General features: G+C 41.7%; 1 protein-coding gene across 1 annotated transcript in view; it reads right to left on the minus strand.

The window, feature by feature from the left end:
* The window catches only part of LOC141087814 (uncharacterized), an 88688-nt gene that overhangs the window by 48634 nt on the left and 17209 nt on the right, over positions 1 to 22845 (minus strand). Inside the window, exons 2-5 of the mRNA XM_073573657.1 lie at positions 21335 to 21448; positions 21097 to 21260; positions 16861 to 17503; positions 12187 to 12329 (exon numbers count right to left, since the gene is read on the minus strand). Of these exons, the coding sequence (XP_073429758.1) occupies positions 12187 to 12329; positions 16861 to 17503; positions 21097 to 21260; positions 21335 to 21448 (1064 nt within the window). The remainder of the gene's footprint in view (positions 1 to 12186; positions 12330 to 16860; positions 17504 to 21096; positions 21261 to 21334; positions 21449 to 22845) is intronic.

The raw sequence follows: 22845 nt of genomic DNA on the forward strand, positions 1-22845 counted from the left end.
CAAACCTGTCCTTCATTCCATAAAAATCCAGGCCAGAAAACAGGAATTGCCAAAAGCCTTAGAAAACTATACTCTGCTAGAGATAGCCAGATTTTCATGGATTCCTTATACCTCACTCAACTTTTCAAGGATGACATATACCTTCCTGGAGCCTAGTACTCATTCGTGAAGCTTTTTAAAAGGGCATTTTCAAGTTTGAACGTTATCTCCTATCTAAAGGATATGGGATAATGTTCTGTGTGCTGAGGATCCAACTGATGTGGCCCCCACCCATCCTGATAACTGGGAGTAAATTATGCCATAGATCGTCCGAGAGATGCGCTCGGCAACCGCCAGTGTTCCCGTTAAGATGAAATGGAGCATTAATGCGCATGATCGACTTCTGCTGCATTTAGCCGGGGTGAAGAGCCCCAGTTCTTAGGATCGGCTGAGACCACAGCTGACAGACCCTAAGCGATTGTGGATAGATTAATAAGTCTTATGAGTACTAGACTCCAGGAAGGTATACAGTGGGGAAAAAAAGTATTTAGTCAGTCAGCAATAGTGCAAGTTCCACCACTTAAAAAGATGAGAGGCGTCTGTAATTTACATCATAGGTAGACCTCAACTATGGGAGACAAACTGAGAAAAAAAAATCCAGAAAATCACATTGTCTGTTTTTTTTTTTCATTTTATTTGCATATTATGGTGGAAAATAAGTATTTGGTCAGAAACAAAATTTCATTTCAATACTTTGTGATATATCCTTTGTTGGCAATGACAGAGGTCAAACGTTTTCTGTAAGTCTTCACAAGGTTGCCACACACTGTTGTTGGTATGTTGGCCCATTCCTCCATGCAGATCTCCTCTAGAGCAGTGATGTTTTTGGCTTTTCGCTTGGCAACACGGACTTTCAACTCCCTCCAAAGGTTTTCTATAGGGTTGAGATCTGGAGACTGGCTAGGCCACTCCAGGACCTTGAAATGCTTCTTACGAAGCCACTCCTTCATTGCCCTGGCGGTGTGCTTTGGATCATTGTCATGTTGAAAGACCCAGCCACGTTTCATCTTCAATGCCCTTGCTGATGGAAGGAGGTTTGCACTCAAAATCTCACGATACATGGCCCCATTAATTCTTTCATGTACCCGGATCAGTCGTCCTGGCCCCTTTGCAGAGAAACAGCCCCAAAGCATGATGTTTCCACCACCATGCTTTACAGTAGGTATGGTGTTTGATGGATGCAACTCAGTATTCTTTTTCCTCCAAACACGACAAGTTGTGTTTCTACCAAACAGTTCCAGTTTGGTTTCATCAGACCATAGGACATTCTCCCAAAACTCCTCTGGATCATCTAAATGCTCTCTAGCAAACTTCAGACGGGCCTGGACATGTACAGGCTTAAGCAGTGGGACACGTCTGGCACTGCAGGATCTGAGTCCATGGTGGCGTAGTGTGTTACTTATGGTAGGCCTTGTTACATTGGTCCCAGCTCTCTGCAGTTCATTCACTAGGTCCCCCCGCGTGGTTCTGGGATTTTTGCTCACTGTTCTTGTGATCATTCTGACCCCACGGGGTGGGATTTTGCGTGGAGCACCAGATCGAGGGAGATTATCAGTGGTCTTGTATGTCTTCCATTTTCTAATTATTGCTCCCACAGTTGATTTCTTCACTCCAAGCTGGTTGGCTATTGCAGATTCAGTCTTCCCAGCCTGGTGCAGGGCTACAATTTTGTTTCTGGTGTCCTTTGACAGCTCTTTGGTCTTCACCATAGTGGAGTTTGGAGTCAGACTGTTTGAGGGTGTGCACAGGTGTCTTTTTATACTGACAACAAGTTTAAACAGGTACCATTACTACAGGTAATGAGTGGAGGAAAGAGGAGACTCTTAAAGAAGAAGTTACAGGTCTGTGAGAGCCAGAAATCTTGATTGCTTGTTTCTGACCAAATACTTATTTTCCACCATAATATGCAAATAAAATGAAAAAAAAAAACAGACAATGTGATTTTCTGGATTTTTTTTTCTCAGTTTGTCTCCCATAGTTGAGGTCTACCTATGATGTAAATTACAGACGCCTCTCATCTTTTTAAGTGGTGGAACTTGCACTATTGCTGACTGACTAAATACTTTTTTGCCCCACTGTATGTCATCAATGAAAAGTTGGGTGAGTTATGAGGAATCCAGGAGAATTTGGCTATCACTAGCAAACTTTAGTTTTCTAAGTATTTTGGTAAATTCGGGATGGGGATAACTTTTAAACTTGAAACCACTCTCTCCAACCACTGTCCTGCCTCTATCTCTATAGTTTCCTTTGATGATGGTTACAAATTGCTACAATGAAATGAATTGTGACTGTTTATACAAGCTATGACAACACCCGCTAATGTACTTTGTGACATTTTTTCCCAGCAAATAATAAATACTGAAGAAACCAGCATTGACCTTCAATAAAATGCCTTCTGCTGTGAAGTGTGGTTCAGTTTTCCTCTAACTGAGTAATTAATGTCACTCCATAAACCATATCGGTGGGCATTAGCATGTTAAAGCTTTTGTTTCTATTCTGTTCTGTGTGTAGCTGTATCCCTGAATAACAATTGCAGTATAAGGCGCGTGTGAGACCTCACAAAACACACTACTGGGAATAAATTAGCAGATGGCGTTCTTGGCAACAGCAGTGATAATGAATCCTATGGCACTTATAATATACCGGTTCTCTATTGTAGGGGCCCTAAATTGTTACTGAGTGTCTGAATGATGCATCTAACTACATGCGATCTGCGGTGCTGGGCCTGCGTCATGAAGAAGGGACTTTCTGCATTCTTCTGAGGATTAGTCAGGAATATCTGCATACAAGGGCCACTATGCATAGAAACTGAGAAGTCTAGAGCTTGGGACTGTACAGTGGAAATTTCTGTCCTATATCTATCCAGCACTGGACAAATAAAGCTGCCTTCTTCCAAAAATACCATCACAGCTGTCTTTGAGTTGGAGCTAAGGGAATAGAACTTGTCTGCAACACCACATATTATCTGAGGTCAATAGAGGCCAGAAGATGGTAGCAATTTTTTTTCTACTTCTGGGTAATTGTATAAAGGGAAAATGTCATCAGGTCTCTCCAACCCAATCTGAGAACAGCATGATGTAGGGGCAGAGACCCTGACTCCAGCAATATAATATATGTTTATATATATATAATATTTTAAATCACAGTTTTATCAGTTCTCTGAATGCTGAGCTCTGTATAACTCTGTCCACACCACTGATTGGCAGCTTTCTGTGCACACTGTGTACAATCCCTGACAGGAGTTATGTGGCTTATCCATGTTATGTAAATAAAAGCTTATAACCTGATGTTAAATTCATCCATTGGTTGTATAAATTATTGTTTTGAAAGCTGAAACCCTCCAAAATGTGGTTTAGGTTAAGAAAATAAATTGGCATCAATGCAGAAATATTGATCATTTAATGAACACAGAGTGGTCAGATTTTGGAAAGACAAAAGTTTTGTCAGCTGGTCATATAATGCACCCAATCCTAGTTTACATCCTCACTTGTGCTCAGTAAATGATCAGTTAATTAGTGGGTGTGTATAAAAAGAAACCCTGCACCCCAGACCTTCACTTGAGCTGCAACTTGAGCTCTGACAACATGCCAAAAATCCACCCTGCGACCAAAGCCTGGATTATCAAGAGGCTGAAGACCAGATCCACTGCAGAGGTGGCTGGCACCTTTAATGTGTCTCAGCGTCAAGTACAAAGAATTAAAAAAAGATATGAAGAGACTGGAGATGTGTTTGACAAGCCCAGGTCCGGCAGACCTCGCAAGACAACTGCTCAGGAGGAACGTTTGTTGGTTAGAAAATCCAAAGCAAGCCCCTCTTCCACTGCAGCAGAGCTCCAACAGGCCTGGTCACCTCAAGTCCCTGTGTCAACCAGAACAGTTTGTAGGATTCTGTCTCGAAATGGCCTCCATGGTGGATTCAGTGCCCAGAAGCCAGCACTAAACAAAAGGCAAATAAAAAACCGTGTGGCATTTGCAAAGTCCCACAACATGCTAAACAGATGAATGCTGGGAAAGTGGCAGAAGGTGGATTTCTCTGATGAATCTTCAGTAGAATTACACCATAGCTGCCGCAAATACTGCAGGAGACCTACTGGAGCCTGTAGGGATCCAAAATGCTCCCAGAAAACAGTTAAATTTGGTGGTGGAAAGATCATGGTTTAGGTTACAGTACATTCAGTATGGGGGTGTGTGAAACATTTGCAAGGTGGAAGGCAATATCAATAGCCCAAAATAACAAGAAGTATTAGGTACCTCTTATATTCCAAATCATAAAAGTGGTCAATTTCTGCAGCAGGATGGTGCTCCATCTCATACATCCATCTCTACAACTAAGTTCCTCCAGGCAAAAAAGATCAAGATGCTCAAGGACTGGCCAGACCAGTCACCAGACATGAACATCATTGAGCATGTTTGGGGTAGGATGAAAGAGGAAGCTTGGAAGACAAAACCAAAGAATCTAGATGAACTCTGGGAGGCATGTAAGACTGCATTCTTTGCTATTCCTGATGACTTCATTAATAAATTGTATGAATCATTGTTGAACCGCATGGATGCAGTCCTTCAAGCTCATGGAAGTCACACAGAATATTAAATATGACTCTAATAGCACCACAACTTCATTCACCAATGTTATGCAACATATATTTGTATTTTAAGTTAATTATTTGTTTGAATATCACATTACTTTCTGTTGCCGACAAAACTCTTGTCTTGCCAAAATCTGACCATTCTGTGTCCATTAAATGATCAATATTTCTGCACTGATGCCAATTTATTTTCTGAACCTAAACCACATTTCGGAGGGTTTCAGCTTTCAGAAGAATAATTTATACAACCAATGGATGAATTTAACATCAGGTTATAAGCTTTTATTTACATAACATGGATAAGCGACAAAACTTCTGTCAGGGAGTGTATAGGAAGAAAGCTTACAATCCATGGTAGGGTTGCGGTTATACAAAGCTCATGAATATGCTTGACTACCTGGCAGCAGGTTTGCTAGTCCCTTAACCCCTTCACCTTCAGGCAATTTTCCATTTTTTTTCCTCTTCTTTTTCCAAAAGCCATAACTTTTTTATTTTTCTGTCAATATGGCCGTGTGAGGACTTTTTGCGGGACAAGTTGTACTGCTGAATGACACCATTGAAAACAATAAGAAAAAATCTAAGTGAGTTGAAATTGCAAAAAAAGTACAATTCTACAATTGTCATTTGGGTTTTTTATTTACCATGTTCACTATACTGTAAAAGTGACCTGGCAATATGATTCTCCAGATCCGTGCGAGTACGCAGATACCAAACATGTATATATATATTTTTTTATTTAAGTGGCAAAATTTTGGGAGGAAATATGCATGAAAATCATTTTTGCTTTGGTTGTCAATTTTGAGACATGTAGGGCTTATATTTTTTGGGACATGGGGCTGAGTCATGGCTGATTTTTTGCACCTTGAGATCATGTTTTTATTGATACCATTTTACGATAAATATAATGTTTTGCATTTCATTGCAGTGTCTCCGTTGCCTAAATCAAGTTTATTCTGATGTTTTGTTTATTTTTTCCTTATGCTGTTTACCAAATATGTGTATTTTTCTTTTCAATGGGGCAAAAGGGGGGGGGTGATTTGAACCTTTGTGGGTTTTTTTATGTTTTCCAAATTTTTAAAAACTTTTTTTTCTATTTATTTAATAGCCTCTTTAAAAAACTTGGATCTGCGACTGTCTGATCGGCTGTGGTATACATAACAGGGCTTCCCGAGCCGGCGTACACAGGAGAATTGTGATGACAGGTATGGGGGTCTTCAGCAGACAACCCATCGGCGTACTGTGATAACATGACAGGGGCGCTGATGGGTGGGATTATTGATGCGCTTCCGGTCAGTAAATGACAGTGGGATTTAAGTGGTTTACAGCCTGCGCTGCAGCAAGATCGCATGTATAATGCGCATCTAATTATTTTATTTGTTGGTATAAATAAAGAAAAAAAATATTTCAAAATGGTGCTGTACGTGCCTGCACAGGAGCAGCTGTCGGCGATCTGATAGATGCTACTGCGCAGGTGCTGGCGGCGCCATCTTGCTAGAGAAAAAAAATAGTCTCCACCAAAATGTAGCACCACCAGCACCTGAGTAGTAGCATCTATCAGATCGCCGACAGCTGCTCCTGTGCAGGCACGTACAGCGCCATTTTGAAATATTTTTTTCTTTATTTATACCAACAAATAAAATAATTAAATGCATATTATACTTTTTTTTTCAATATATATAATAATCAGAATGTAAAATAGAGGGTAGGTCAGTGGGGCATCAGTATATAATGTGGTGTAGTAACCACTGTGTCCGCTAGGGGGCGCTGTGTGGAGGTCCCAGGAGAAAGGATGAATGGCAGAATATTGAATGGCCGTTAGGTATCTCAAAGTGGGTGGCTTTGAATGGAGACTTATGTATGTGTGATCAGCAAGGTCTTTGCTGAGATGCTGATTTAATATGAGAGGGAGAAGTCTCCAGGTAACTAGAGAGATGGGTGGCCTGGTTACCTATAAACCCACCCAGGGGTGTGTCTGAAAACGCCTGTAGTAAAAGGCTATGTGAGTGTGTGAAGGACCTGTGATGAGGTCATAGTCACGTGACCCGGTGGGCGTGGCTGTGGACCATATAATATGGCCAGGGTAGGTCACATGGAGTGAATGCTGGGACCTGATTGGTCCAGTTTGGAAGGTCCCGTGAGGAGAAGGATCTCCTGGCTAACAGCCTGTGGAGCGGCTGTGTGTGTAATGGCAGCCAGCGTCTGAGAGTCCCTGAGGAGTGAGTGGATGTCTGCAGCCTGGAGAAACAGCCATGTGGGAACCCTGACGTGGGTGAGATAAGGATGAGGCTGAATAGCCTGTATAATGGACGCTACACTGTAATACTGTTTATATTGCTGTGGTTTATGATGACGAATAAACCTCATGGACTATGTTATGGCTTATGAAAACCCGTGCTGGATCTGATTGTGTGGCTGCCAAGCGAGTATCCCCTACTTAGATGACAGCGCTACCTCACAATAATGAAAAACTAGGCACTCAACTTAGAGAGATGCTTTTGGTGTTTTTTAATGCAGTCCAAAATAAAACGTTTCGGCCACATCCGGCTTTTGTCAATTACGGTTAATGTGAATTGGTAGACTTGGGGGTACTGTTGCATAAACCCCACGGATTAGTAGTCCGAGTGCTTCAGTGTGTCAGCATGCCTGTGTCAGACGCAGTATACCACCGCTTGTCTGACAGACAAGTCTACAAATTCACATTAACCGTAATTGACAAAGACCGGATGTGGCCGAAACGTTTTATTTTGGACTGCATTAAAAAACACCAAAAGCATCTCTCTAAGTTGAGTGCCTAGTTTTTCATTATATACTATATGGTGTGGGACTCTACTACGGCACCCTCTCGGGTAGTGCACACAGTCTTTCTTACAGTGGGGGATCAGTGACCTGTCAGAAGCCATACAAATAAATACCTAAGCAGAATCCCACATGAAGACCCCACACAGGCCGCCCCGAAGCACGAGAATCTCATTAACTCAAAACTGAAAATAAAGATTAAACAACAACCACAAGACGGATTTCATCAACCCAGGTATCATTTTAATCAGCATAACGGCGTCAACCTGACACTGTCTGTAGGTTACTGTGCACAATCCTGCTGGCAAGTTACCTTTAAGCTACGATTGCACCACCAATTTGTACCTTTTAAAAGAGATACTATTTTTGCCATATTGTGCAAATTTCTGCAATTTTAGATGTTACTTTTAAACCTAGGTAATTTCCGTCAAAATTAATTACAAACTGAATAAAAACAATTTATTACAAGGTGGGAAAATACTTATAATGTCTTGTTCTCAAATCTCAAGAACAGCCTGAATAGGATAAAGAGCCATTGTGTGTAATGTTTTTAGGGTCCATACACTTGGTTATATTACAGGTCTGTTTTCTACATAATATTCAGGACATATACTGTACATCTGTATGCCCATTGCTGGAACCCCAAACCCCCCAAATAACTTCTCCAAGTGTAATTTGCTACTTTTTCATCTCTCTCTAGACCAGTGTTTCTCAACTCTAGTCCTCAAGACCCACCAACAGGTCAAGTTTTCAGGATATCCTTAGCATTGCACAGGTGATTTCAACACCTGCTCAAGCATTAATTCCATCACCTGTGCAATACTAAGGAAATCCTGAAAACATGACCTGTTGGTGGGTCTTGAGGACTGGAGTTGAGAAACACTGCTCTAGTCAAAGGCTTTGTTACCATGGCGGGATGCTTTGAATGACTACAGTGCTTTGTGAACTTTATACCCCTTCTTCCAATGAATCTGAGAAATGGTGATAATGGGTGGTACAGTCTTTCCACCAGAAGAGGTGGTCTGAATTAGGATGTAGAATATATGAATGGAAGAAGACACTTTAGATTTTGGCGCCTAATGAGAACAAAGCCACAATGCAAGAATCTAGAATTTGGCACTTTAGGTAAACCCAATATATTACAAAGTTGGTGGAAGTCTCATGATATTTGGTTTAAGATGGACTTGATGAGTGGTATATGTAGTGCAGCAGGGTTGGTGTGGTGTGACAGATAGGTAGGGACCACAGGAAAGTTCATAGCAAAGTGTTTTTAATGTCCAAAGTAACTCACAAATGGACAACAAATTGTATCCTTCAGATTGCAGCTGAGGTTTCAAGACAGTCTGTATCCAGGACCGGTTGCCATGGGAGACTGCACCACCGTGTCATGCTGAGGGGTGCCAGGCAAACCAAGACTGACACACCCAACCCTTTGCTGCAGGGTTTTAAAAATTCAATCTGTGGCCATGGGTCACTTGTAAGACCTGGCTGAAGAGAGCAAACCACCCCACTACCAATCTGTAGTTCACTCCAAAAATAAAAGCCCATGCCGGGTTTTACTAAACTTTGCCTTGACCAAATAATTTGACCAGATCCACACTTACTTTTATTTTGCATTGTAACCACAGCTATGCCTGTGACTGCAATGCCATCCAGCGGACTCAAAACACTTCTATGCGCATTCTGGGGGATACATATCACCCTCCCATATGATCCCCCTCACTGCCTCACATAATTCAGTGCTAAATTGAAATTGTACTTTTATCACTATGTATAACTACCGTATGTTTTTTTTTCTAAAATCTCTTAGTAGATGGAGAACATTTGAAAATTCAGATTAAAAATTCCTGCATTCCTTGTTGGTGCTGACAGAATTTGCCTTGAACATGTACCTACTTTGAAAATTCATTACAAAAGTGACTGTATAATCCTGAGCATTTTACCCCGCTAAATAGTAAGAAAGCTCATGAGTGCATTCAGTCTCCGTCCACCCAGCCTGACCGACAGCTGCAGCTTGTACTGAGCCGTATGACATCTCAGCTGCTGCAGAGAGGCGAGACACTGTCAGTCATGGCTAGGTGGACGAAGACTGAGTTAAAACTTTCAAAAAGTTTTAAATGGCCATTTAGACAGATATTTAAGGTAAGTAAAAATGTTTTATCAGGTCTAAAATATACAGCTCTGGCAAAAATTAAGAGACCACTTCCAAATGTTCAGTTTGTCTGATTTTTCTCTTTATAGGTATATTTTTGAGTAAAATGTAAATTGTTCTTTTAGTCTATAAACTTCTGACAACATGTCTCCGAATTTACAAGCAATACATTTTTTTTGTGTTTTTTTACTGAAAAGGAGAAATGGTAAAAAACAGTGCTTTCAGACCTCAAATAATGCAAATAAAGCAAGTGCATAATCATTTAGAAACAACAATGCTAATGTTTTAACTCGGGAAGAGTTCAGAAATCAATATTTTGTGGAATAACCATGATTTTTAATCACAGCTTTCATGGGTCTTGGCATGCTTTCCACCTGTCTTTCACATTGCTTTTGGGTGACCTTATGCAACTCCTGGTACAAAAATTTAAGCAGTTCTTCTTTGTTTGATGGCTTGTGACTATCCATCATCCTCTTGATTACATTCTAGAGGTTTTCAATGGGGTTCAGGTCTGGAGAATGGGCTGGCCATGACAGGGCTTTGATGTGGTGGTCTCTTAATTTTTGCCACAGCTGTATATTTATTAAATATATGTAATTAGGGCTAAAAATCATTTTTGCAATTGAGTGTCATTAACATTTTTGCACTGTTTGCCTCCTGTAGCCACTGAATTACACTGTCTGTTGCTGGCTGCAGAATGAATTACAGGGGTTGGCAACATTATCCTTATTTTATCTGATGTGTTGGGGGCTTGATTTTGTGGCACTTACTATTATATGACAGGTATGACAGGTTCTCCTTCAGCACAGCTCTCCAGTCCAAAAAATGGCTAGTGGTGGAGGAGGATGTGACCAGACCTGTCTAAGACATTTCCTCTGGATAAAGCAACACGGGAAATGCGCGTCAGGGTACCGCCACCACTTAGGGAAAGCTTACATGCACATTACCTTATGTGCCCTCTTTAAACCTGGTCTCACTGACTGTTATAGAGATGATATATTGGTACTCATAGCATCCAGTTCATTTACTTTTCTTGTCAGTGTTACTTCTTTGCCAGTATACTTGTTAGGTGTCAGGTTTCTGCATCTGCTCTGCAGGAATCCAGAGCCTCACATTCTGCGGTCTCCTGCTGTCTATCTACCGCAGAGGAGATTAGTTTGCAGCAGATCGCTCCAAAGACGAAGTTCTCTGTTCACCTACTGGGCATGCTCACGAGACGATCTCCCATTGGAGATTGGGAGTCATGTGCCCAGGTCCTGCTCCAGATCTCATTGGTCAATCTCGGAGATCTGGAAGCTTCCGGAAGGTCCCGGCTATAAAAAGCGCGCTTGACCGTTCGGCCATGCGCTAGTATAGTCTCTAGTTGCTACTGTGTGAATGATGATGGATGTATGAACCTGCGAATGACTCATTAAGATCCCCTCCCTCTGATATTACGAATGTGTACAGGGACTTAGATTAGAGTCAGCGCCAGCGCGTGGCAAGCCTCATGCCACTACAGCATCATCCACAGTGCTAGCGTCCGACATTGCACCTGATTCCTTGCTTTGTCGACTAGCGGCAGTGTCCTACGCTGCGCTGCAGTTGCAGCCCTCTTTGGTGTCCGCAGTAGCGATGCCGCACGCACGGTAGGTCTAGACGGACGCAGCTCCTCTGTCTTGGGTCCTGCTCCTGTGACCAGATACCGTGTGTGTGCATTTACCTGAGACCTGTGACAGTAACAGGCTCAGCCTTTTGTGACGTTCAACCCGCGTGCGCATTTCCGCCATATTGCTCGTCTGTCACTACTTAGCAGCAGTGTTCACACCTACTGCACGATGGACCCCGAGCAGCGAACGCACTTTATTATTTTTTATTTAGTGCTTTCCGCTGTTCCTAACAATCCTAGCGCATATATAGGGTTAATATCATCAAGCATACTTTTTGAAAGTACTTTATATATTGATTCCTTACTTGAATTCATTATATTTCTTTATTATACTCAATTTGGGGTCGACAACATTTATCTTTTGGAGCTTTTATTTTTAAACCCCTTATACCTATTTATTATTTTTTTCAGGCCTTTTTACGGAGTCAGATATTTTCATATTTTTCACTGTTTGCGCATTACCATAGTTTGAGTGGCTTCATTTGCATATTTTGTCCCTACATCATTAACTTTTAATTGTTTTTTAATAATTTGATTCAATAAAAAATCTTGTATTTTAATGACATACAGCTTCCGCTGCTCTTTTTGATTTATGTTTGTTTTTTTGGAAGTCACCATTTATCTAGGCAGTACTAATGGGATGTGCTGTCCAAGAGGAAAGCTGCATTACCAAGAGCAGGATAAGAACCTGTCATACCTATATGATAGCAAGTGCCACAAAATCATGTTCCCGACACATCTGATTTTAAACCTGGCAGACATAAACATATTATGACATGAGCTGTATATTCTAACATCTGTCAGATAAATCATTTATAGAAACCAAAACAGAAGAGACTCAGCTTTCACAGGAATAGGATGTGATCCTCTATGTTTCTACATAACATTTACATTTATGGTCATGTGATTTATGTGGCTTTTATTCGGAGGTGACAATTGGTTATACTGTGCAGTAATGATTGTCACCTTATATTTACGCCTGGTTTTTGCTCAGTTCCCATCATGGTATAGGTCTTTCCTGAGCCTGTCTGTCCATACGCCAGAATGCACACATTGTATCCATCCACACAGGACTTAATAATAGGTAAAGTTCCTTCAAAAACATTTTCCTACAAAAAAGTTGAGAAATATGAGTATAGAATGTATCATAAAAATATGCTGTACACATAAAAACGAATTACCTTATAAAAACCATTCCAAAGATTTGGAATAATGGGCACCATACATTTACCGCATGTTATCTATTCACTAGTGCGGCTTTTACTGAACACAGACACCTAGGCTTTTCAGATCCCCTTACAGGGGTTGCCTAGGAAAAAGAAAAGTTCTCCAGGAAATTTGAGCTGTAAAAAATAATAAGCCAGTGGCAGGCTGCTGCTGAAGTCTCCTGATTGCTGCAGCCAATCACAGACCGCAGTGGTCCTGCTGCTATCGAAACTGTAGCTTTCCTCTTCTTGTGTTGGCATAGGCCATGGAGCGGACTGGATCCAGGTGAGTGTCAGTACTAAGTATCATTTAATTTGTTAGTTTGTTTGTTTTTTTGCAGCTATAAATTCATGAGGAACTTTTGTTTTTTGCCTGGACAACCCCTTTAACAATTGCTAATATAGCAATTGCGCTATTAATCTGCCATTTATCAGGAATAAGTTTAGGCATCATAGTTTCTCTGTTGCTCAGTAAACTCAGATGGACCCTTACCTGCAGAGAATAACACTTGGTGTCACTTCAGAATACTTATTTCCTAGAAAAAATCAACCACATCCATCAGGATATCTCAGCCCAATCTCCTCAGTGCCTGGATCCCCTTCCCTGCCGCACCTCAAGCTCACTAGACATCTTTGAGCCTGTTTCAGAAGAAGAAGTTTCCAAGCTCCTCGCTTCTGCTCGGCCTACAACCTGCAACAGTGACCCCATTCCTTCACATCTCCTGCAGTCTTTCTCACCAGTGGTCACCACTCACCTGACTAAAATATTTAACCTCTTTCTTTCTTCAGGTATATTTCCCTCCTCATTTAAACATGCCATCATAACCCCTTTACTTAAAAAGCAATCCCTGGTCCAGAACTGCACTGCTAACTACAGACCTGTCTCTAACCTTCCCTTTATCTCTAAACTCCTGGAACCCTTGGTCCACTCCCGTCTAATCCGCTATCTCTCGGATAACTCTCTTCTTGACCCCTTACAATCTGGTTTCTGCTATTTACACTCCACTGAAACTGCCCTCACCAAAGTCTCTAATGATCTAATAACAGTTAAATTGAAAGGTCATTGCTCCCTGCTGATTCTCCTTGATCTCTCTGCCGCATTTGACACTGTGGATCACCAGCTCCTCCTCACTATGCTCTGCTCTATAGGCCTCAAGGACACAGCCCTCTCCTTGTTCTCCTCCTACCTCTCTGACCACTCCTTCACTGTATCTTTTGCCAGCTCCTGTTCTTCTCCTTGTCCCCTTACTATCGGGGTCCCGCAGGGCTCAATCCTAGGCCCCCTCCTCTTCTCTCTATACACTGCCCCTATTGGACAAACAATCAGCAGATTTGGGTTCCAGTATCATCTCTATGCTGATGACACTCAATTATACACTTCTTCCCCAGATATCACCCCTACCCTAATTCAAAATACCAAGGATTGTCTGTCTAATGTCTCTAACATCATGTCCTCCCTCTATCTGAAACTAAATCTCTCCAAAACTGAACTTCTTGTGTTTCTCCCCTCTGCTAACCTCACTCTACCTAATATCGAAATAACCCTGGAGGGTTCAACCATAACTCCCAAGCAGCATGCCTGCTGTATTGGGGTCATATTTGACACCGAACTTTCCTTTACTCCCTATATCCAATCACTCACTCGCTCTTGTCACCTGCATCTTAAAAACATCTCCAGAATCAGACCTTTTCTCACCTTTGAAACTGCTAAGACTCTTACTGTCGCTCTTATTCATTCTCGTCTGGACTACTGCAACTCTCTTCTGATCGGTCTCCCTCTTACCAAACTTTCTCCTCTCCAATCCATCTTGAATGCAGCAGCCAGGGTCATATTTCTGTCCAGTCGGTTCACCGATGCCTCCATCTTGTGCCAGTCATTACATTGGCTACCTATTCGCTACAGGGTCCAGTATAAACTCATCTCTCTCACCCACAAAGCTCTCCACAGTTCTGCACCGCCTTATATCTCCTCTCTAAACTCTGTCTATCGTCCTACACGTGCCCTCCGTTCTACAAATGACCTAAGACTAACATCCCCCGTAATCCGAACCTCGCACCTCCGTCTCCAAGACTTCTCTCCTGCTGCGCCAGCTCTCTGGAATGCACTTCCCCAGACAATCAGACTGATACATAGCCCCGACCTATTCAAGTGCGCTTTGAAAACCCATCTCTTCAAACAAGCCTACCACATCAACTACTCAGTAAACTAACTTTGCCCTGTTCCCTCCTTCCAAATATTATTCTGAATCTGCACCCTACTATTCATTATTCATCTGTCTCCTATTGCACTTAAACACACGGGCTGATGATCGGATCATGCAGCTTTATATGAAAATCCCTATTTATTATAATTGCCAGACCTGAATTAACAAGCACTTTTCACCTACTGTGTCCCCCGCATTTCCTTTTAGATTGTAAGCTTGCGAGCAGGGACCTCACTCCTAATGTCACTGTTTAAATTGTCTTAACTTGTATTGAATTTATTGTCTGTACATGTCCCCGCTTAATTGTAAAGTGCTGCGGAATATGTTGGCGCTATATAAATAAAAATTATTATTATTACTTACAGAGCCATTTTCCCACTTGGGGTGTCCTTATCATCAAAAAGTTAATTTATTTCAGTTCTTCAATACAAAAAGTGAAACTCATATATTATATAGAGTCATTATAAACAGAGTCATCTATTTCAAGTGTTTATTTCTGTTAATGTTGATGATTATGGCTTATAGCCAATGAAAATGCAAACGTCATTATCTCAGTAAATTAGAATAATTAGCAAAAAACACCTGCAAAGGCTAAGCGTTTAAAAAAGTCCCTTAGTCAGTTTCAATATTCTCCACAATCATGGGGAAGACTGCTGACTTGAAAGATGTCTCAAAGGCAGTCATTGACACGCTCCACAAGGAGGGAAAGCCACAAAAGGTCATTGATAAAGAAGCTGGCTATTCACAGAGTGCTGTATCCAAGCATATTAATGGAAAGTTGAGTGGAAGGAAGAAGTGTGGTAGAAAAAGGTGCACCAGCAACTGGGATAACCGCGGCCTTGAAAGGATTGTTAAAAAACAGGCCATTCAAAAATCTGGGGGAAATTCACAAGGAATGGACTGCTGCTGGAGTCATTGCTTCAAGAGTCATCACACACAGGACATGGGCTACATGTGACGCATTCCTTGTGTCAAGCCACTCATGACCAATAGGCAACGACAGAAGCGTCTTACCTGGGCCAAGGAAAAAAAGAACTGGACTGTTGCTCAGTGTTCCAAGGTGTTGTTTTCAGATGAAAGTAAGTTTTTCATTTCTTTTGGAAATCAAGGTCCCAGAGTAAGGAAGAAGAGTGGAGAAGCACACAATCCAAGCTGCTTGAGATCTATTGTGAAGTTTCCACAATCAGTGATGGTTTGGGGAGCCATGTCATCTGCTTGTGTAGACCAAAGTCAGCGCAGTCGTCTACCAGGAAATTTTAGAGCACTTCATCCTTCTCTCTGCCGACAAGCTTTTTGGAGATGGAAATTTCATTCTCCAGCAGGACTTGGCATCGGTCCACACTGCCAAAAGTACCAGTACCTGGTTTAAAAACAACAGTATTACTGTGCTTGATTGGCCAGCAAACCTATGGGGTATTGTCAAGAAGAAGATGAGAGTCACCAGACCCAATAATGCATACGAGCTTAAGGCTGCTATGAAAGCAACCTGGGCTTCCATAACACCTCAGCAGTGCCAAAGACTGATCGCCTCCATGCCATGCCACACTGCATTGATGCAGTAATTGATGCAAAAGGAACCCCGACCAAGTATTGAGTGCGTTTACTGAGCATACATTTCAGTAGACCAACATTTCGGATTTTAAAATAATTTGTCAAGCTGGTGTTATAAAAGTATTCTAATTTACTGAGATAATGACTTTTGGGCTTTTCATTGACTGTAAGCCATAATCATCAACATTAACACAAATACACTTGAAATAGATCACTCTGTTTGTAATGACACTATAAAATATGAGTTTCACTTTTTGTATTGAAAAACTGAAATACATTAACTTTTTGATGATATTCAATTTTGTGAGAAGCGCCTGTAAGTGATTTCTAATTAATTTAGCTATCCGGTATATTTTTCCCTTTGTGTGTTATCTTCTGTTATTTATAAAATTGCACGCCTTTTATATTTGATCACTGACCCTTATCATGATATAATACAAGCTACATTTTATTACTATCATTTTTCGGTGATACAATTGTTGCCAAGGTATCCTTGAGCGAAAGACCTAAGCAATCTGAGATAGATTGCTTGTTAGGGATATGCTGCAAGACCCACCCGAAAATGCAGAAATATTTGCAGAGTATTTCTGACAACTGCCTTATCTCAAGTGGCTTCACAAAGACTGAATTGGCACAGAGCTGATAGGAAAAATTAGGAGAAATGAGCATATGCACTGTACCTGAGTGCACTGTGGCAGAAATATCTGATCATATCTGAACCGTTTCTTAGACCCGTTGCAGTTCACTACAAGCTCTTCATCAGATGGAAATTCTAAATGTCCTCCCTTTGAGTTATCTAGTCGGCATCGACAAAATACCCTGATGTTTCCTCTTAGTTCTTGAAGCTGGTTATACAGTAACTTCCTTTCCAAGGATTCTCGTTGGTAGAGAGAGCGAATCTCTTCTATTTCTTTGGAGGAGCTGTGTAACTTCACGACCATGCCCCGTAGATGCTCCATGCTCAGGCCAACCTCAGATAGGCCACTTGTTGCCAAAACTTTTAACTTGTCATTACTGATGCTAAGCTCATGGGCTTCTCGTAACATTTTTATCAGTAAGTCTTTTTTCAGAGGTGAGTATTTTTGCAATTTATCAGTGATTTGAGTATTTTTACACTTAATTTCCGAAATTTCATTGAGATATTTCGCCTGTTCATTTTGTAACTCTGCCACTTTGTCATATAAGCTTTCAGCTTGTTGAACAAGGTGACGCTTCTCTTCTTCTAAATATTTGCATTTCAAACGCATGGTTTCTAGTTCATTCTCCCTTTCCTGTAATTTCTTGTTTAAGACTTCAATTTTTTTATCCTTTTTAGCGATTTCACTGTGAACAAAAAAAACAATATTAATAAACGTATCAATTTTTCCCACCTAATAAAACCGTCTATTTCAAATACTTTCATCAGTGATTGTCTATATAACTACATGTATTTATATTATCTGGACAACTCGTTTAAAACAAACCTGTCACATAAGAGGCGTAGCTAGGGTTTTGGTTCGGAGGGGGGCAAAACTTCTGAGTGGGCTCCTAACCAGGTAACCTTGATTACAACTGTGTAACGCCCCCTAATAGTGGATGTAGGCAGGGTCGTACTGGCCCACCGGAGAACCGGAGGATTCTCCGGTGGACTCAGGCACTGACACCTGCTGGCATATTGACCAGCAGCTGTCTATGGCCCCCACTGCTCCAGGGGGCCCCCCAGCCAGCTAATAGCGGCACACCCAGCTGCTATGGGGCCCTCCCGGTGCCAGAGAGCAGCAGCTGGAGACAGGAGCATGTCCCCGCAGCTAAACAGAAATATTCACACTTCCTCACATCCCCATGGGAGTGGAGAGGAGTGAATACCATTTGACTTTAATAGTGGGCAGCATTAGTCCCCGGCTGAGGCTAACACTGCCCACCGGTTCTGCTGAATCGGGGCCTTGGAGGTGGGTCTCTAAAGGGCAGCAAACCCTGATTGCGATCCCTGCAGCTTGGGATCATAGTAGAGCTACAGGAATCCGACGCCGTCCTCCTTCCTGCCCGCCTGCTCGGCACTTCCTGTCTGACTCAGCGTGGCTGGATGACATCCTCATTCAGAGTGGCTGCTTCAGTGAGGAAGCTGCTGGGATGTGCTGCGGCTACTGGGAACGTGTGGAGAGGTGAGTGGGTGCTGTGTTTATTTGTGTGTGTATGTCTCTGCCTGCCTGCGTGTGTGCGGCTGTGTATGTTTGCGGTGCTTTGTGTATGTGTGTGAGAGAGTGGTGTGGTGCTGTCTGTGTGTGGTGCTATATGTGTGATAGTGGTGTTGTGTGTGTGTATTGGAGATATTGGAGTTTGGCAATGATGTGGGTGATAGAGAGAGCAGTGATGGCGGTGGTGTTGGGGAGATGGCAATGTTGGTGGTGGGGGGAGAAGGCAATGATGGTGGTGGGGGGAGAAGGCAATGATGGTGGTGGGGGGAGGCAATGATGGTGGTGGGGGAGGCAATGATGGAGGTGGTGGAATGGGCAATGATGGGGTGGGGGAGGCAATGATGGTGGTGGGGAGGCAATGATGGAGGTTTGCCCAGTGTCCCCCCTGCCTCCCGCTTTAACCCCTGAGGCCCCGGTTAACTACTACAGAGACTAAAAAGTCTACAGAGCTTACAGAGACTACAAGTGCTGCTGTTGACGGTGCCTACGTTGAAGAAGACGACCCTACAATGAAGATTTCATCAGACTGATAATTTGCAAGAATACCCGTTAATTACCGTAGTTCCGCTTGACTGTTTGATAATCTTGTCTAGTTTTCATATACCGTTAAATCACTATTACCGTGTCAGTTTAACCCCCACTGTTTTCTCCCTGCGAGGAGATTCTGACCCCTGTAAATAAACCCTTTTAACTTTTGGTCTGTCTCTGTTCCGTGGTGACATACTCAGCACCTGCACGTTATTACAGACCGACCACTGCCGCCAGAAGACAGATCATTGTCTACAGTATACTTCTGGAAACTGCGCCCGCCGTTGTCAGCGCTATTGAGTACACAGCAGGAATTACAGTTTAAGGACTTCCTGATTCCTTATCCGAACCGTTCTACTTCATCTCACTATATCTTTTGACATTTATTCTGTTTAACCCTTTACCTCCCTGCGTGGAGTATTCCTCTGTAAATAAACCTGTTAACCCTTGCTCTTCCTCTCATTCATCACTGCATCCCACGTTTCTGCTTGAACTTTACAGATGGGTCTTCCAGCATGAAAATGATTCGAAACACACAGCCAGGGCAACTAAGGAATGGCTCTGTAAGAAGTATTTCAAGATTCTGGAGTAGCTTAGACTTTCTCCAGACCTGAACCCAATAGAAATCTTTGGAGGGAGCTAAAACTCAATGTTGCCCAGCAGCAGCCCTGAAATCTGAAAGATCTGGAGATCTGTATGGAGGAGGGGGCCAAAATCCCTGCTGTAGTGTGTGCAAACTTGATCAAAAACTACAGGAAATGTCTGACCTCTGTAATTACAGACAAAGGTTTCTGTACCAAATATTAAGTTCTGTTTTTCTATTGTATCAAATACTGTTTTCATGCAATAAAATGCAAATTAATTATGTAAAAGTCATACAATGTGATTTTCTGTATTTTTTAAAGATTCTGTCTCTCACAGTTGAAGTGTACCTATGGTAAAAATTACAGAACTCTCCATTCTTTGTAGGTGGGAAAACTTGCAAAATCGGCAGTGTATCAAATACTTATTTTCCCCACTGTAGGATCCAGGTCACTTCACTTTTGATTCTTGTCAAATGTTTGGCAGTTAATGTGGGTCCTTTTTTACACAACACTTTTTAATGAAACTGTTAACTATTTGCCACAAAACCTTTGATGGTTCTTTGATCACACCCTAATATCTTGGCAATTTAAAGAGTGCTGCATCCCTCTGTAAGACGTGTAACAATTCGTAACTTTCTCGTAACTTTTCAGAGTCAGTTAAATCTCTTTTTGGCTTATTTTGCCAGAGGAAAAAGCAAGCTGTCTAATAATTCTGCACACCTGGATTAAGGACGTTGATATCCCTAGACGGCACCCTCTCATTACATATATACACATCACCTGATCTGCTTCCTCCAATAAGGATTCAGGTTAATATAGTTCTGAATGATAAAATTTGTATAAAAATGATGATATGATCAAAATACTCATTTGCGTAATAACTGTGCACACTTTATGAATCTGACCAGCTTATTATGCTCTATATCATCCTACCTGCAGACTGGACTGCATTTTTACTGTGAAAGGTTTACTTGAAACTTAGTAATTTTCTGTGGTATTAACATAATCAAGAGATTTCCTAAGCATGATTTGAAATTGTATTATAAAATTAAAGCCCCAAAAATTGCAATGTATGCACCAACAAATTTATAATGGTTTCACACACACTAAATTGATCATTTTCAAAGATGTTAAAACTATAACATGTCTTGTGAGCTGTGCTAAATGAATGAATGCCATATATCCCATTTTAAAAAATTTGGGCTGTTCATTGATCAGTTTTTTTCACACTGACAGTGTGCACTGTTCTCTTCTGTATTTCGGGTGAGAACCGCTATGCACATTTGTGGGTTTGCAAACAAAATCGAATCCTATACAGATACATCGCAATTCTTACCACAGCAATTTTATTGAGTGTTAAGATCTAAAAACAGGTGACGCACGAATATAAAAAAACAGACTTATGGATGACACAGGGATGACAATACAGATGACAATCATTATTTCTGGTTGAAAATTGAGCGATGTTTCGTATGCTCATCTGAACCCAGTCTTGTTATCATTCTTACCATGTCATTCTGCTTACAAGGAGATCTATTAATTAGCAATGAATGTGTCTACAACCACAGTATACAGGCTTTCAATATCTACCACGAGACAGATGTAGACACCTCTCTATAATAGCACCTACCGTTGTAGAGCCATTGGTTCAAAGCTTTGCTGCCCATTTATATTACTTTGAAGGTTGTCCCCGAACATGGCAAAGAACACTGAAATGACTTCATCCGGATCATAATTACATAGCCGAAGCGCAGCCAGGATTTCCTTGAAGTCGGTGATGGCAGGTAGAGCTTCCTGAAATAATCACATGCTAACAGCATAAACGATATTACTGGAGGCCTGTTCCATGAAATGTAATTGTGACTTACCTTTACTTGCTTCACACGATGAACGATAAAGTCCAGATTCATTTCCCAAAGCAATGGTAAAATAAGCCATGCATCAGCGTCATTGTCGTAATATTTGCAGACATTTATTCTTTCCTTGGGAAGGACAAGATGGATGTCAGCAATGAAGAGCTCGAAAGGTTCACTACTTAGCTTTTGTGTTTGAAAACTGGGGTAAAATTAGACTTCTCTGCTGTATGAGGTTCGATAGATGACAGCTACTTCCATTTTGTTAATATAAAGTATTCAGAAGTTTCCATACAGTTCTTCAGTTTAGCTCTTAAAAATGAATGTAAAAAAGGATAACCTTAGGGTTTCCTGATTACAGAGAATTTCTTTCATTTATTTTACTCACTTATATAGTGCCATTAATTCCACAGCGCTATACAATCATTAACCCCTTCCCGACAAGCGCCATATATATATACTGCTTTACTGAAGCTGCATTCCCGCAAAGCGAAGTATACATACAGAGCCGCTGTACAACCCTCCCGCGTTGGCGATTGCTGTGATTGTCTGATCATTTCTGACCAGCCAGTCACAGCGATGTCACAATAAAGTTAAAGAAAAAGATAAAAAAATCCATGTGACATGCGGTCATTGGTGCTGTCTGTCTGTCAGAGTGGATGGAGTGATCGCCTTGTCACCCCTCCTGATTAACCCCTTTGGGGGCTGATTGGTCAGTAACTATTGTTCAGCCAATCAGTGTCAAAGGGGTTAATCTAAAATAGATATCACAACTCTGCACGCCATCTTTACCTTAAAGTGGTTGTATACCCCCTCTATGTATCTGAGAGAAAAAAATCATTGGTAGGCAGTGCAATCCTCCAGTAATCTGTCTACTTCTGTGTCTCCTGCCATCTGTGCTGTCTGATGTGTGTCAGATCTGTGATCACAGCAGCAGCAGTTCCCCAATCCCTGTTTCAATACTCCCCCACACCCTCCCCAATCACCCCCCAATTGTATTTTTGGCGCATTTTTTTGCATGGTCATTTTGCGCTGACCATTTGTGCCCTTTCCTTGGCCGTAGCACTCTGATCTGTATCAATGCTGATCAGAGTCTGCACCAAGGGACTTCTTTTTTAGCTTGTTAGAGTATCGAACGTCGTAGTATGTGACGTCCCATTTTTTTTTTTAGGTAGGGAGGTAGCGTATTAGAGTAGTGGACATCTCAGTGTTAGCGACATCCAATTTTTTTGTAGAAAAAAAATAGTTGTTTGTTAGTACAGAGTAGCTTTATAGGCAGGAAGGTAGAGTATTAGAGTAGCAGACTTTGCGGTGTTAGTGACGTCCAATTTCCATTTACAGAACAAACAAAAAAAGCTAGTACAGTTTTACGACACAGCTGGCCCTAACACTAGGGGGCGCCATAGCTAGCCCTGTTCCCCGGGATACTTCAGATGGTGAAGATGCCGCGGCCTCCGCCCTTGTCTTATCTCCTAAGTTAGCCCTCTATCTGTTCTACTTCTCTACCCAATGGCAGAGGGGGCGCT

This window comes from Dendrobates tinctorius, unplaced genomic scaffold (assembly GCF_039654945.1).
Source record: "Dendrobates tinctorius isolate UK_male_01 unplaced genomic scaffold, ASM3965494v1 ptg000035l, whole genome shotgun sequence".
Lineage (NCBI taxonomy): Eukaryota > Metazoa > Chordata > Amphibia > Anura > Dendrobatidae > Dendrobates > Dendrobates tinctorius.